Source organism: Sarcophilus harrisii, chromosome 3, assembly GCF_902635505.1.
Source record: "Sarcophilus harrisii chromosome 3, mSarHar1.11, whole genome shotgun sequence".
Classification (NCBI taxonomy): Eukaryota; Metazoa; Chordata; class Mammalia; order Dasyuromorphia; family Dasyuridae; genus Sarcophilus; species Sarcophilus harrisii.
The window spans coordinates 499,827,364-499,829,310 of record NC_045428.1 but is presented as its reverse complement, the minus strand read 5'-3'; the positions used below and the strand labels follow the sequence as shown (position 1 = coordinate 499,829,310).

At 44.7% G+C, this 1,947-nt stretch overlaps 1 protein-coding gene across 1 annotated transcript; it reads right to left on the bottom strand.

Moving 5' to 3' along the window:
• Positions 1–653: 653 nt before the first annotated feature.
• On the bottom strand, positions 654–1,592 carry LOC116422593 (olfactory receptor 2AT4-like). Its single transcript, XM_031961413.1, has one exon. It carries the CDS (start codon positions 1,590–1,592, stop codon positions 654–656), a length of 939 nt encoding a protein of 312 aa, XP_031817273.1.
• Positions 1,593–1,947: the final 355 nt, after the last annotated feature.

The following is a 1,947-nucleotide window of genomic DNA, read 5'->3' as shown; positions in this document are numbered from 1 at the left end:
TAAGAGCATTGGGAGAGTGAGCATAGTCAAACAGCTATTTATTATACTAGATGCCTTATTGAACTTGGAGGCAGAGGATTTGAATCCCAGTTCTGGTTCTGCTCCTTATAACTTGTGTGACCTTAAATTTTATTATTTTTCCTTTATCTGGGAAAATATAAGATAAAGGATTAGGATGAACTAAGTTCTAAAGTTTCTTTTAGCCGAGTCCAAGAAATGTAAAGACCTAACAAATGGATCCATCAGTGAACCCCTTAACTTTTCAACTAATTGCTGTTATGTAGAGGAAGATGTGACAATTACTTGGCTTATACAGATTTTTTCATTTTTTCTATCTTGGTAGCTCTGGAAATAGGTATGAGTAGAGGGCAAACTTGGAGTCAAGAAGACTTGAATTCAAATCCAGTCTCAGTCACTTACTACCTTCTGACCCTGGTCATCACTTATATTTTATTTGTCTCAGTTCTTCATTGATAAAATGGGGAGGATGATAGTACCTACCTTGCTGGGTTGTTGTGAGGAGCAAATAAAATAATAATTGTAAAGCACTTAGCATGGTGCTTGACACTTAGTAAGTACCATATAAATGTTAGTTATTACTATTATTATTATAATTGTCTTCATCATCAAAGACTTCAATGGTAACTTCTATTTCAATGGGTCGTGAATTTGGTGATGGCTGCTTTGACATCCTTGTTCCTCAGGGTGTAGATAAGGGGGTTCACCACAGGTGTGAGGATAGCATATACCACATTCCCCATGATGTGGAAGTCCACAGGAAGGTCAGCCCTGTAGGCCACGTAGGCCACGGCAATGGATGTATAGTAGGTGCCAACAACAAGGAGATGGGATGTGCAGGTGGAGAAGGCCTTTGACCGGCCATCCTTTGAGCTGATCTTTAAGATGGAGATGAGAATTCGAGCATAGGAGAGGACAACCAGTATCAGGGGCATGAAAGAAACAGTCATAGCACAGCAAAAACCCAGGAATGTCTGGAAGGTGGGGTCCGAGCAGGAGGCCTGCACCACTGCCAGGTGGTCACAGAAGCAGTGGAAGACCTGGGCCAGAGTGCCAAAGGTCATCTGGGATGACTGGACCACAGCTGGGATTGGCAGCAGGAGGGCAGCCAGCCAGGCACCCGCTGCCAGCTTGGCGTTGAACTGTGGGGTCATGCGGACTGCATAGTGCAACGGGTGGCAGATAGCTTCATAGCGGTCATAGGCCATGACCACCAGGATAAAGGCCTCAGAGCAGGAGAAGCCATGGAAAAAGTACATCTGCAGGAAGCAGGCTGGGAAGGAGAGGATTCGTTCCCCTAGCAAGAAGAGGGAGAGCATCCTGGGGATGGTGGTTGTGGTAAAGAGGATGTCCAGAGCTGACAGGTTGGTCAGGAAGAAGTACATGGGCTTGTGAAGGTTGGAGTCAAGCACCACAGCCACCAGGATCAGGGAGTTGCCAGTGAGGACAAGGAGATAGAGGATGAGGAAGATGAAGAAAACTGGGAGAAAGAGGGACTTTGGAAGGGAGGGGATGCCCATCAGGTAAAAGAAGGTGGGAGAGCCATCTGAGTTGTTACAGGTCCATGCATTCATGATGAGACAGAGCTTGGCCTTATTGGTATTAATGCTGGGAACATCTAAAAATGGGAACCATGAGAAAAATATTAGTCCTTAAAGAGATGCCTTTGCTTTTCTGTGGGCAAATCTCTCTTCCATCATCTGTAATGCAGCCACTACCAATTGGAAGGGAGCATTTGAAAATGCATTGCTTTTATAAGGATGAGACCTGAGTTCAAATCCGAGGTCTACTACTTACCATTTTGCATCTGCTGCTTTGCCTGGTTTCACCTCCAAGGAACAAGATACCTCTCCCAAGATAACTTCATCATTTCTGATCTTGTCACCATATGCTTCCAACATAAGTCTTGATTGACACCATTTCCTTCAG

Coding starts and splice junctions, on each gene's coding strand:
- LOC116422593 (XM_031961413.1), bottom strand. CDS start 1,592: ATGAATGCATGGACCTGTAACAACTCAGATGGCTCTCCCACCTTCTTT.